The 12963-nt window shown below is 29.8% G+C and overlaps 1 protein-coding gene across 8 annotated transcripts in view; it reads right to left on the bottom strand.

Moving 5' to 3' along the window:
* Positions 1-12963, bottom strand: part of LOC143045747 (calcium-dependent secretion activator 1-like) — a 64222-nt gene that overhangs the window by 10341 nt on the left and 40918 nt on the right. For 2 of the 8 annotated variants that reach the window (XM_076218468.1, XM_076218485.1), the window contains 9 exons: positions 11208-11314; positions 6770-6886; positions 5029-5185; positions 4290-4313; positions 3179-3320; positions 2474-2629; positions 1818-1929; positions 647-685; positions 185-259 (listed from right to left, as the gene is read on the bottom strand). In XM_076218468.1, the coding sequence (XP_076074583.1) occupies positions 185-259; positions 647-685; positions 1818-1929; positions 2474-2629; positions 3179-3320; positions 4290-4313; positions 5029-5185; positions 6770-6886; positions 11208-11314 (929 nt within the window). Of the gene's footprint in view, positions 1-184; positions 260-646; positions 686-1817; positions 1930-2473; positions 2630-3178; positions 3321-4289; positions 4314-5028; positions 5186-6769; positions 6887-10020; positions 10033-11207; positions 11315-12963 lie in introns of all 8 variants that reach the window. The other 6 variants (XM_076218476.1, XM_076218518.1, XM_076218508.1 and 3 more) reach the window with 4 other exon arrangements.

Genomic DNA, 12963 nt, shown 5'->3' with positions numbered 1-12963 from the left:
AATTTAGACTTTTTCTCTCTCTCATTATTTCTGCCCCAAAAGAAAAAAATAATGGTGTTGCATGTAAGCTAATCCATTATTTATAAAGAATCTTAATTTGAAACTCCCTAATGAGATTACAATCACACTAAACTTTCTACAGGGACAATTTATAATGAAATTGTGCCAGTAAGTTTTGTTTTACCTTTTCAATCAAACATTTAACCATCTGGGCTTGAACTCTTTCCAGGAATTCCTCTATTTTTGTGTGGTACTGATGCTGCAAACAGAAACAAGAATAGACATACAAATGCTTCATATCTGAGTTATCATTGCTGTTTATCACAACTTCATTATTTTGATATTTAAGTAGATCATGTAGATATTGCAAAAAGGAATATCTTATTTCTATATTCTCATTTTTTTTATTGATTGATGATGACAACATCTTGACAAGACTTATGGCTGTATAGTGTCAGAAGAGAAAAACACAAATTTATTTCAAATGTAAAATATAAGTTATTACTGGAAAAGCACTGTATTTCTTTGCAACTAATGTAACTGATATTTGTTTATCAGTTAACAGTTTAAGTTAGTAAATAGTAAAATGCTGACCACAAACCCATTTTTGTAAAACCTGCATTAAAAATTTGTGAATTAAGCTTACCATATTTTCTCCACTGTCAAGAGCACATAAATGTAATGCCTACAATATAAACAGACAACATTAGATAAGTAGTAAAATTTTGTTTGGGAAATGTTTCGTATTGGCAATAATTTCACTTTTCTAGAATACAAAATTATTATTTCATTTGCTACATATTTCAAGCCATCAACTTTTAAGTTAATAAATGCTGTCTCTATAACCTTGTTCAGTTTTCTGGTTATAATTTGAGTACAAGATCTGGTTTTCACAACAATAACAAAATTCAAAATAAATTTTGTGATTCCTTTGTGAAACACAGGTCTAGTCATTGTTTAAGGTCAAATAACAACCTTGCCATGTTCCTCTTAGATCAATCTATTATCAAGAGTCTTCAAACTAAAGTAACACTCTTTTTGAATCTGTAATGTGCTAGAAAATTAGTCATAAGAAGCAGGTCAACCTCTTCATATTTCTTTTTTTACTCTATTTCAATGAGACCAATCTTTGCTGTTTCCCTAAATGCTGTGAGATAAGAAGTTAAACAAGAATATGTGACCATAGGACATACTGGTCCATTTGGACTATCAAATTCCAATGTACTCTGAAGTATGATTGATTGATTGATTGATGTTCAGCACCACTTTTATCACTATTTTCCTATTTTGTGGCTGTCAGGTTTTATTGCAGGAGGAAGCTAGAGTAACATGAAAGAACCACAACATTCAGTTCGAAAACTGAAAATCCTAGTTCATTAAGATTAGATTCAAGAGCACCTGCCGTGTGGAATTCAAACTCATAACCTTAGTGTTGACAGGCTAGTGATTCAGAAGTTTGACTACCTAGACCACTCAACAACAAAGGCCCCTGTGAACTTTAAAATCATGGGTCAAAACTGTAATATGGCATATCAAAATTTCACATCAAATAAATGGAAGTACTAAGTATCAGGTTTATGACCACAAATTTATGGTAAGCTACTTTAAAGAAAATCTTTAAACATAGACAGGATGTAAAAAAAGGATAGAGGTTAAGACCTGAAAAAAGAATGCCCACTTCTCCCTTCGGCAATGTAAGTAAAAAATCATTTAAAAATGTTGCTATAGGTTTAAACTTGCCTAAGGTTTAACCACTAATTGGCTTGACTTGAGGTAAGGCTGTTACCATGCATTTGTATTTCATCAATAGTACTTACCCTACTTTTACAGTCAATGATAACATTCATCATCACACAAATTTCTGAGTATATAACATAATCTGTGCCTTTACCACCTTTTCTTAGCCACTGCTCAAATGCCTTTAATGTTCTGAAATAAGAAAAATATTTAATACATTATTCAATAATTTCCCAAATTTCCATGAGAACATCTTACCGGTATCCAAGAACACAACTTTAACCAATGGACCATGAAAATAACTTAAAAGTTCAGAGGAACCCTGCCGGATGAACATAGTCCAATAAACATGTACACAGAAGGAGACAGATCAGTATAAGCAACTTTGCTTGTTTCTGATTCCTACTTTTGCATTCAAGTCGGTAAGTCAAACTTATGACAAATGTATTTGCCACCCTTCTTGATTTGTACTGTTTCATAATAATTTGCTTAGATTGTTTCTTCATAGCAAGGAGGGTTATAATTTCCAAGAAAAACGTCAAAAGGAAAACAAAAATATATATAATCAATTTTGATAAGGTCTAAAGTATAATAAAACTATAATCATAATAAGTTTAGGTATTTTTAAGTAATGTTGACTCTAAGATGTAATTTTTAACTGAAAAAGTGGTATTGTTAGGTTGCTGTGTATTTACAATTACCCAACATCTTAATTTATTAATGGTTATAAATATACCTTTTGGCTGCAGCTTCTATCATATCTGCTGCCATTAATTTTAACCTATGGTCTAAATGTTCAGCAAACACCTCTTCTGGCCAGTGTAGATCTCGTATGAATGATTGTAGAGCATCAAGTTTCCATAGCATATCCTCTGAGGTTGCACAGCCATTTCTGAAAAACATATAACATGTTGTGTTAACCATATTATTGATATACAATGTATTCCCACTTCTCCTTTTCAAATCTCTATATAAAGGTGTTAACATTGATATGTTCCCCTGATGTTTTTACTACTATTTTCAGATCTTTTATATCTAAGAGCTATAACTATTAACGCATATGTTCCCAGAAGTTTCTATTTCCCCTTTTCAAATCCTTTATATGTATGACCTAATATTGATATGCTCACCTGCAGTTTCTATTTCTCTTTTCAAATCCTTTTTATGTATACAAGGGCTATTACTATGTCCTCTTTAAAGTTTCTTTTTTTTCTTTCCAAATCCTTTATATAAAGGAGCTGTACTCAACATTTTCATGAAGTTTCTACTTAAATTTTTCAAACCCTTTATTTTTGGAGCTATTATTGATATGTAACCCTGAGGCTTCTACATGTTGTTTTCAGATCCTTTATATAAATGAGTTATTATTGATACCTACCCCTGAGGTTCCCATTTCTCCTTCTCAAATCCTTTTTATAAATGAGTTATAATTGACACCTACCCCTGAGGTTCCCATTTCTCCTTCTCAAATCCTTTATGTATAGACTGGGCTATTGATGACTCCATCAGGTCTACATATCTTACAACTTGGGGAGCAAATACATTCCTTAAGTGTAAATGAAACTTTCCTCCACATAAATTCTCTGAAATAACAATAGTGGAAATAGCACATATTTATTCATGCAACCACAATAAAAATGCAATCCTATTTTAATTATGTATTTTGTATGATGGTATATTTGTATTGATGACAAATTAATATTTTGAAACCAAATGCAACTGTTCAATCGATTTTAAATTGATAGGAGCAGTTCTGAGAATGCCTAGTTAACAGGATCATACAGTGTTTGCCATATGAACAAAATGTATTGTCATATTGGAACTATAAAACTAAAGGTTCAAATGAATTACTCATCTGGTAAAGATAAGTTATAATGATATTAATGTAAAAATCAGGACAAAAAGAGGTCTTGGAAAATTGCTCTAAGCCTTTTCCAAGAAAAATCAAATTGACATCCTATAAACAATCAAATTTATTCTCTGCAAAATAAATGAAAATGGAATGGTTTGTAGATTTCATTTTGCTTTAGTCATTTTCTCTTTATCCATTAATAATTTAATTTTGGATGAAACGTGTCTTCTGATTGGTTGACGTTATTTTGTTATCAGCCCATAGACATAATTTAGTCATGTGACCGTGATGTCATCAACGTTTTTTCATGGTTTTGTACGGTTTAAAATGGAATTTAGAATTAAATTATAAGAAATGACTGTAATATTTTTTCTGTCTATTTGAAATGACATAAAAAATGTGGTGCACACAGTTAAATAACCCGCTACGCGCGTTATTCAATGTGCACCACATTTTTTATGTTATTTCTTCATAGACAAAAAAAATAATACAGTCATTCCTTAATTGTTTTCAAGATAATATCTTAAAATTCTAATGGTTTATAAAATCATCATATAAGTTAAAGGAACAGTAAATGTCACACAGATTTTGGTAAAATTTTGCATATAACTTGGACCTATATTGTAAATAACCCAATCCATAAACCAATAGCACCACCAACATAAGGAATATTAAAAAAAAACAGAGAAAAAAATCATACCTTTACCGTTATCTCTTTCATTTTCTAAAATATTAATGATTGATTTCTCTCATAATAGGTGAACATTTCAGATCTGTATTTATTGTTCTTTCGTTGTTGAGATGTACAAGTACCTGCTCACGTCCGTATGTTTTAGCTATATATATTTCAATTTGTATCCATCTAATGGGTAAAGCCTTTTTCAACTGATTTTTATAGTTGGGTCTTGGGTTGTTCTGTTACACCACTGTACCAGATAAGGGGAGGGTTGGTATCCTGCTAACATGTTTAAACCTGCCACATTCTGTATGTATGTGCCAGTCCCAAGTCAGGAGCCTGTAATTTAGTGGTTCTCTTTGGTTGCTGTGTTACATTAGATTTCGTTCCTTTTTTTGGTGCATTAATTAGGCTATTAGTTTTCTCGTTTGAATTGTTTTAAATTTGTGATTTCTGACTTTTATAGCTGACTATTTGGTATGGGCTTTGCTCATTGTTGAAGGCTGTAAGGTGATCTATATAATACCTGTTAATTACTGTGTCATCACTGAAATCATATCACATTTTTTTTCTTTTTTAATCTTTGTATAGAAAGCACATGAAATCAACAACAAACAGTCATAACTTTACCTGAAAATCATATTTTTTTTTAAATTCTTCTACATAGATTTTTATTCAAATGTCAATGTAAAGAATCTGACCATGTTTTAGATAGGTCCTATTAGTGATCTTATAAGTGAAGAAATGATAAAAATATTTTTACCATCATTCCTAAGATAGTCATTAAGTGCCTGGAATAAAGGAAAGCTATCCCATGTGTCTGATGGCTGCATTTCTAAGGCAGAATCCATATCTACAGCAAACAGGGACCAAAATATCTCTGCATGTTCTACCAATAAATCACTGAACCATGCAAAAGCCTAAAGAAAAACATGATGGATATGATAAAATATTAACTGTTATTGATTCATATCAAATATTAGTAGTTGGACAAAAATAATTAAATATACAACATTACAAAAACATAATAACATATTTTCATTGTATGTACAGAAAATGTGTGTATTATTTTGTCACATATATGGATATTTATATTTCACATCTCATTATTTCAACATAATACATCAAACATACAGTCACATATGAGCGATTAATGTAGATGATAGAAGTATTTGGATACGGAAGCGTCACTACTAATTGTTTAGTCAGTTTTTATGCTTAATACATGTATTTATTGATAAATTCACTTTTAAAATGGAATCTGAAATAGCCATATACCAATAAAGACAGCAGAGAAAATATATTTAAGCAATTTCATCAATCATTTTGACAATAAAAAAAGTTTCAGGTATTTTGTGTATTCTACAGCATTTTGTGTTTAAAAATAATGATAACCAGCAAATCAATCAAAAAATGATTGGAAAAAAAAGGTAAGTGATTGTGATGTGAAATGGATCTTAAATAAAATAAAAACAGCAACCCAAAGGCACAAAGAAAAAGATATCTACAGGTCAACATATGGTCTTTAACAAGCGTGAATAAAATGTGTCAAAGTCCTTAATCAGCCTGGGTCATGAAATTTGTAAAGGAATTTTACAGGGACTTGTAAAATTTGGTGTTGATCACAAAATCATTAAATTCTGTATGTCTAAAACAAACAAAAATTGAAGACAACTTAGACAGCCATTGAAATTGGACAGGTACGTTAATATCAAAGAGTAAAAGTAATCAAAAGTTGGTCAAGTGCACAGTGTGTCAAAAGACTTCTGTTGAAAAACTGTTTTAAAATATATTTATCATAAATCCTAAAAATACTATTCTGAAATAAAAGGGTGAGAAATGAAAATACAAGAGCTTGTAAACAATTGCTTAAGATTCTGGCACCAAAATATTATCCCGATGATGAGTATTTGTGATTAACAGTACTGTTTCTTTTATAACCTGAATGGCTCTCATACACAATATGTATTGTTAATGTACAATTGAAAATACTATACGATAAACTCAATAAATTAGCTTTAGAAAATCTTATACTTTTTGTTGCTTGTAACATCTGACAATTAACAATAATTATACTGCTCTGTAGAAATTTTCAAAACACTGAATATTTAACTGAGGTACTATTATTTGTAAAGGCATTCACAATTTATAACATGCTCTTAAAGCAGTTCCCAAATGCCAGTTAGAAATAAATATCATGTAGAAGAATCATAGCCAGACGATCCCCATTCTGAATTAAAGTTAAAAATATTGAGACAGTAATAAAGCCATTTAGTCAGAAATTTATCAAAATAGATTCTTGAGATGTTATTATAAAAAATTTTCATTCATAAAAATATCAAGCCATTCATTATCAAAAAATATATATTTTTAGACTGTAAAAAGCTGAGCCAAAATAGAACGCTTTGTTAACTTGAAACATGCATAATAGATGTGAGAGATTATATAAATACATCCAATCAAAGTGCCTGGTGTATATCTGCCATGGTGCAAGACACTGATACCTTGGTCGCCTCTAAAATCAACTCTGATTGGCTTAAATGTACAATATACTTGTCACATGGCAAGATCGGTTGAATTTCCTTAGCACTCTTCTTTGAAGGCTCCTTAGTTTCACAAATCTTTTAAAGAATGCAATCCAACAAAAATTAATTCAAAAATAAAAATAATATATATGAACTTAAGTTATTATAAAATACACACAAAATAATATGACAGCAAAACAAAAATAAACAATAAGTATGTTGGATTGTTCAGTCTATGTTGTAAGAAAAAAATAATAATAAAAGTGAAAAATTATCAATTAGACAAAATAAATCCAGTGAAAGAATCTTTCATTTACAACAATAAAGTTGAAGATTGCATAACATATTTACTTCCACACTGACAAATTGTTTACAAAAAAATCAAATTAAAAAACAATACAATTTATTAAATAGTAGATTATTGGTTAATATCAATGAGACAGCAACCTAACAACACTGAAATTTTTTTTGTATTTAAATTTTTTTTTTCTCTACACATTAAAACTATTTGTGATTTGATTGATTGACTTATTGATTGTTGGTTTTTAGTTCAAATTTCAGCACTCTTGGCACTTTTATGCAAATAAGTTCAAAACTCATATTTAGACAAGCTTCAACATGGTTAGATTTAATCAAACAGATCCTTAAACGCTGTCCTACAATTTTTTTGAGCTGTATGTAATATTCATGTCAATCTAATACAATTATCACTATTTGGAAATCTGCGACGCTTGAACTATGGACATCATACAACGATCACTTTTCCATTGTTGCAACAGATATGTTCTATATGTTATCAAAATTTTATGGGAAACCTTTGTGATGTCCTGTAATGGCGGAGAAATAGCCATAAGGTGTATACCAAATGAAGAGCATCATTTTCTCAAATGTCCAGTGAATGACACAGGCAAATGAAGATCTCCAAATCAATATGTCTAACAATGTCAATATATATTAAGAAATTGTATACATCCACAAATTTGTATATTACATATCAAGTGAATAAAAGTGAGAAGGATAGTTTGATTAATACAGAGTTTCCATATCATTGATACTGGCACTTTCACAAGTCTAAAGTTATCGATTGAAAGATATTATGTAATATAGTATAAGATTTGCAGACAAATTATGTCATAAATAAAAGTGTAAGAGTGAGAATAACGTGCTTTATTCTAAAGTGGTTTACAATGCATTCTATTTCCAGACAATCACAGCAAACAAATTAAGTGTAAATTTGACAGCTATTTCATCTAAATATCAATGTCTGATTCAATTCTTTGATAAAACTGAACACTATATTCAAGTTAAAAAAAATGATGAGAAGGTGACCATAATTCTTTTTTATCATAGTGGACATACAGAAATGTCTTGCCAGCATAATGGCCCAATTGAAAGATACAAATAATGTAACAGGTTAGACACTGACATTTAAGAACACTTAAAAGCAAAGCGTTCAAGAACAGAGTCATTTCAAATAAAGCTCACAGAATGACCTCTAGTACACAAATACAATGAAACTCAGAGGTTGATATTTAAAAGCAGTGTTCAAGAAAAGAGTATTTACAAATACCACTAACAGAATAACCTCTGTACACAAATACAAAGAAACTCAGAGGTTGACATAATTTGCTCAGGAACAATGTACAAATGTATATAGGAATGAGATTTAGAAGTAACTTCAGGTTCTTCAGACTAATGTGAACCCCATGAAACTAAATAACGTTGTGTGCTCAAGTGCAATGTGAACCTTAATAAAACTTAAAGGATGTAGTTCAATGCGTAATCAGTTACCCCCGTAGAACTTGACATGATTTCAGATAAATGAAATGAGTAACCCCTAAAAATATAATTACATGTGCTCACCAGTGTAAAGGTACATCCAAATGTCAAAACATTGTGTACACAGATGAAAATAATTGGAATGGCTTGATGTTTTTCAAAACAATGTTGCTTCAATAGACTTAGGGAATGAACTAAGGTTCACAAGTGTAAAGGTATATCCAAATGTCAAAACATTGTGTACACAAATGGTAATAATAAGAATGATTTAAGGTTCTTCCAAACAATGTGGGCCCATATAAAACCCTGGGACTGGCTTATGTCCTTTTAGAACAATATGGACTCAAATGAAACTATGGGAATGGCTAAAGGTTTTTCAGACAACTTCAGTGCAAATGAAAGCCTGGGAATGACTTAATAATCTTCAGAACAATGTGGCCTCAAGCGAAACTCAGAGAGTGGGCTCAGGTGAACCAAATTAAAGTGGACCCAAATGACAAAAGAATGACATAAAATCATTTGAATCCTAGTTGTGAATGTGAGTACAAATTGTAATTGGTATAATTCATATTAAAATATTGTTTACGGCTAAATAAAAAGGAGACTTGTCAAAAAACAATTCCTTGTTAAGGGGGCTCGCGGGTCTAAATCATTTTTTTAAATTTAATATAGGATTTCGCTATATTTTTCTATAAATTAACTTTATCTTATACTTAATAGAAAAATGAAATAAAACATTGGGGTCACCGTTCATTTACGCTCACAATCTGCCTTCGAAAAAAGCATACATTTTTGTTAATGTCCTTTTTTTCTGTTGAACTAATAGGCGAAATAACGGTAATATCGAAATAAAAAAAGAACTAAATTACAGAAATCGCTTAAATTTTACAATCATTTAGTTTATATACAGGTTATTCGAAAATGACAGTAAAAAAATATAGGTCACCGATAAGTTAAAAAAGATATTTCAATTTTAATGCCAAAAAATGGCATTTTTGGACCAAAGGGAGATAATTTGGAGCTTTTTCAATGATATCTACATTTTAAAAGTCACCTGGGGCAACACAAATTGATTTTTTGGAATGACTTTTGAATCATATGATAAAGTAACAACTACTTATGGTAATAAATAAAATTTGTAATGAAAAATAAATGTTTAATTTTTTTCTGAAAATCTTATACCCGCGAGCCTCCTTAACATGCATATAAATAACAGTAGAGACTAAATCTTTTTAAAAACCATCAGCAGGCAGTCAATTAAGCTATAAAAACTGCTGATGGTAGTGAATCATTAAACATAAATCATAATAGTGCAATGAAACTTTTCTAAATGGAGAAAATTGTTAATCTAACTTCATAACTAATTAAATTTCAGAGAAATAAATAGAAATTCACACCACAGCAAGAGTGCAAACTGTATTGAAGCTTTAAAAAAAAACACACAGACTCACCGATGTAAATGACTAATCAAAAAAACAATTGCCATGGGTTAGTAATGCATGCTTTACTGGGGATTAACTCAAATCATGCGCAACACAGCAATATTTAATAAACCCTTATATACAACATATAAAAAATATTTTAAAATAATACAATTGATTTATTAAAATGTGGCAAAATTTAATATTCTCCAACCCATGTTAGCAAAATCAGCTGCTATATTTACCACATATATCGAGTTTGGCTTGAATATTGGAATTGAAATGTTAGTTTGATTTTTTCAACAAACAATACCTCAAATCAATGTTATCAATAATTATTTCTTCAAAGTTTTGCATATTGTTTCATAACTAGTAATTATATCACAAACTAATCTGTTTGTATATTGTTCATTTTTCTTTGCAAGCTGTCATTTCTATTTCAATTTTGACAATATCTATTTTTTAAAGAGAGTCAACTGATGATAAAATAGGGAATCAACAATTTTCTTTAATACTTGAACTTATCATCTTTTTCATTAAATGCATTATATTTTAAACTAAAGCAGACAATCACAACAACTGGAATGAAAACTAAACTTTACACAACAAAAAGCATCAAAATCTACTTTGGAGTTTATAACTAATTTTATGATACATGTCAAACTATTCACGTTACCATTTTCAATAATGAATTGTTTTCAAATTTATTTTAAGATCTAGTTGAGAAGTAGATGTATCTGATGCGTAATAACGATCCTAGATGTCAGCATACCAATTCATTGCTTTCCATTTGTTAGATGTGTTTGAGATTTTGATTTTGCCATTTTAGAAAGGAATTTCCATTTTGTTTCCCTTGACTGGTCTGTATTTTTGCTTATTTGACCTTTTACTAAGTTTGTCTCACGTTGTCAATTATAATCAGAAGCCATTTCATTTTGACAACCATACCTTTTATATTTGAGCTAGTCTCCAGTTGTTAGTATATCTGTTTACTTTCAAGTAAACACTATTTATGTTAGGTTTAAGCTAGCCTTCAGCTGTTAATATATGTTGAGTTATTTGTCAATTCTCATTCTAAATTTTATCTTTTCTCCAATTGTTAGTGTCCCTACTCAAATTTACTGTAAGCATTAGTTTCTAGCACTATAAAGCTTATTAACAACATATTGCAATTTTGGTTTGATGGAATTCTGATGGGTACCAAATGTGCTCCTTACCTCAGCATGATGTTCTTCATTCTGTTGTAATACTTCAATACATAACTCGGCCAAATGCATCACATCATCAAGTCTTTTCTTAGGTGACACACCATTATTATACGACTCTGAAATGAAATATCAGTGAATCAATCTATATTATTGTTTTAGTGATCTCCCTTAGGCCTTTTAGCACTATGGTAATGTGATGCTATCTGAAATGATTGTCTTACATATTGTGTAATGGATGTGATGATTTAATTTCTGGAAACAAGATGGTATTTCAAAATTCCCTGTTAGCCAGGATGCCATATGAAATTTGTGAGGAAAAATTATTATTATAATACAAGCCAAACTAGATATATTAGGGAATACAAAATCAAACGGCTCTGAATTTAAATTAAAAAAATACAATAGCAAATATACATATACATGTTTTATTCAAACATGATTTTTAATACCACTCAGGCTAAACATTATAGTTTAACATTCTTAAATAAAACATATTGTCATATAAAATAATCTGTACAAAAGTAAGCCATATCCCCAAAAGTGATGATGTTTCCAGTCTATATTTATTTGTTTAGATCATTGTTAGGAAATAGGCAGACTATCAGAAAATGCAGAATAAAAAAATGATGGAAACAGTTATCTTATAAAGCATTAATGTAAGAAAATGAGTTTTGCATAAAGAAACCAAGAGAAGAACAAGAAAAAACAAATAAAGCAACAGCAATGATGCAAAGTGAAGAAATTTTATGAAATCTTCGACATAAATCACAAAAAAAGAAAAAATAACTGAAATAACTGAAAAATTGACTGAACCATTCTTTTTCAATGTCAAATGAATCAACAACTGTATTAAACAGTAATACACAACAGGCTATAAAAAAAAGAAAAACAATATATTATACTAAACCTGTATACGATTTGGAATAATATCACAGTAAAGTGAAACTGGCTAACTTCAGGTAATATACCATGGGCAATTTTATAAAACAATACCTGGAGCTCTAATCTACTAAATCCAAAATATATATGTGCTTTTTTTATGTGGGGCCTCAAATATGTTTAATATCATTTGATGTCTTAAATAAATTGGTTGATAATACAATTATCTCCCCTCATGGTTAGAAGTTTTACAGAAATCCATATGGTCTCAAAGTATATATGAAGGAGTCATGATTGACCAAATAAATTGTGTTAAGGTATGTAATTATTCCCCCTTTAGAAAGTAGGACTAAATTAATAACATATTTGAAAGAAACCAGTTATAAGAAATTATAAGCACTGCACCGTAAATTGAAACTAGTTGTTAAAAAATGGTAAGCTGTATTGTAAAGTTGTAAAAATAAACTGTTTACACAAATATGTGTAATGCCTTTGTGACCTAGTCACATACTTTTATCAAGCACTGCCACCACCTACCCTAGGGGAAACAGCCTATCTAAGTTGCTTATGAACAAAATAATAAAATATAAAGTTTAAAACTGATTTACACAGTAAAATTAAAAATATATAGTAAACAATAACTGGTTCTTAAAAACTGTATGTAAAACATAACCTACCACTACCTGCTCCTGTTAGCATAAAATGTAATAAATAAATATTATCTTAAATTCTAGAATGTCTTATCTCCTTTTATCATGTTTATAGAGATACTACTCCATCAATAATGACTTTACATACTACTGGTATAACAAAATCATTAGTTATCACATTGTATTCAAATTATTATAAATTAGTCTGACACTGTTTTATGACTTATGTTATTTGC

This window comes from Mytilus galloprovincialis, chromosome 1 (assembly GCF_965363235.1).
Source record: "Mytilus galloprovincialis chromosome 1, xbMytGall1.hap1.1, whole genome shotgun sequence".
NCBI lineage: Eukaryota > Metazoa > Mollusca > Bivalvia > Mytilida > Mytilidae > Mytilus > Mytilus galloprovincialis.
The sequence above is the reverse complement of the archived record's forward strand: the minus strand, read 5'-3'. Positions and strand labels throughout refer to the sequence as shown.